This window comes from Pygoscelis adeliae, unplaced genomic scaffold, assembly GCF_000699105.1.
Source record: "Pygoscelis adeliae isolate BGI_AS28 unplaced genomic scaffold, ASM69910v1 Scaffold467, whole genome shotgun sequence".
Lineage (NCBI taxonomy): Eukaryota > Metazoa > Chordata > Aves > Sphenisciformes > Spheniscidae > Pygoscelis > Pygoscelis adeliae.
In genome coordinates this window covers 670,075-670,556 of record NW_008825253.1, presented here as the reverse complement: position 1 = coordinate 670,556, position 482 = coordinate 670,075, and the positions used below count along the sequence as shown (strand labels likewise).

At 59.5% G+C, this 482-nt stretch overlaps 2 protein-coding genes across 2 annotated transcripts in view; one reads left to right on the top strand and one right to left on the bottom strand.

Annotated features, from left to right (window-relative positions):
- GNG13 (guanine nucleotide binding protein (G protein), gamma 13) overlaps positions 1-222 on the top strand; it is a 2,641-nt gene extending 2,419 nt beyond the window's left edge. Inside the window, exon 2 of the mRNA XM_009329412.1 lies at positions 117-222. Within this exon, the coding sequence (XP_009327687.1) occupies positions 117-222 (106 nt within the window). The remainder of the gene's footprint in view (positions 1-116) is intronic.
- A 230-nt stretch (positions 223-452) lies between these two features.
- CHTF18 (CTF18, chromosome transmission fidelity factor 18 homolog (S. cerevisiae)) overlaps positions 453-482 on the bottom strand; it is a 13,436-nt gene continuing 13,406 nt past the window's right edge. Inside the window, exon 19 of the mRNA XM_009329411.1 lies at positions 453-478. Coding sequence (XP_009327686.1) covers positions 453-478 — 26 coding nt within the window. The remainder of the gene's footprint in view (positions 479-482) is intronic.

Below are 482 nucleotides of genomic sequence, written 5' to 3'. Positions count from 1 at the left end.
CCTGCCCTGCGCCCAGCATCCCTCGCAGAGGGGGACGCCTTCGCAGAACGCTTGGGTGCAACCCAAACCCGCTCCGGGCAGGGTCTATGGCCCCCCCTCCGCTCCCCTCTCCGCAGGTTTGTGAAGTGGATCGAGGACGGCATTCCAGAAGACCCCTTCCTCAACCCGGAGCTGATGAAAAACAACCCCTGGGTGGAGAAAGGCAAATGCACCATCCTCTGAGGGGTCGGCCCCCCGCCCGCGCCGGCTCCCGCCGCCCCTCGCTCCCCCACGCTGAATGTACTTTTTTATTAGCTAGCTTCCTAATATGACTACCTGAACAAAAACCCTTCCCTCATCTTGTCTTCTTATTTTTAGTAGTAGAAGTGTCTCTTTTTTATGCCAGGGGGGGACAGGGAAAACACAGGGGGGGGCAGTGTGGGGGGACACGAGCAGCAAAGGGTTCTGCTGGGTTAGGCTGCAGGGTCCAGTCGCAGACCTCC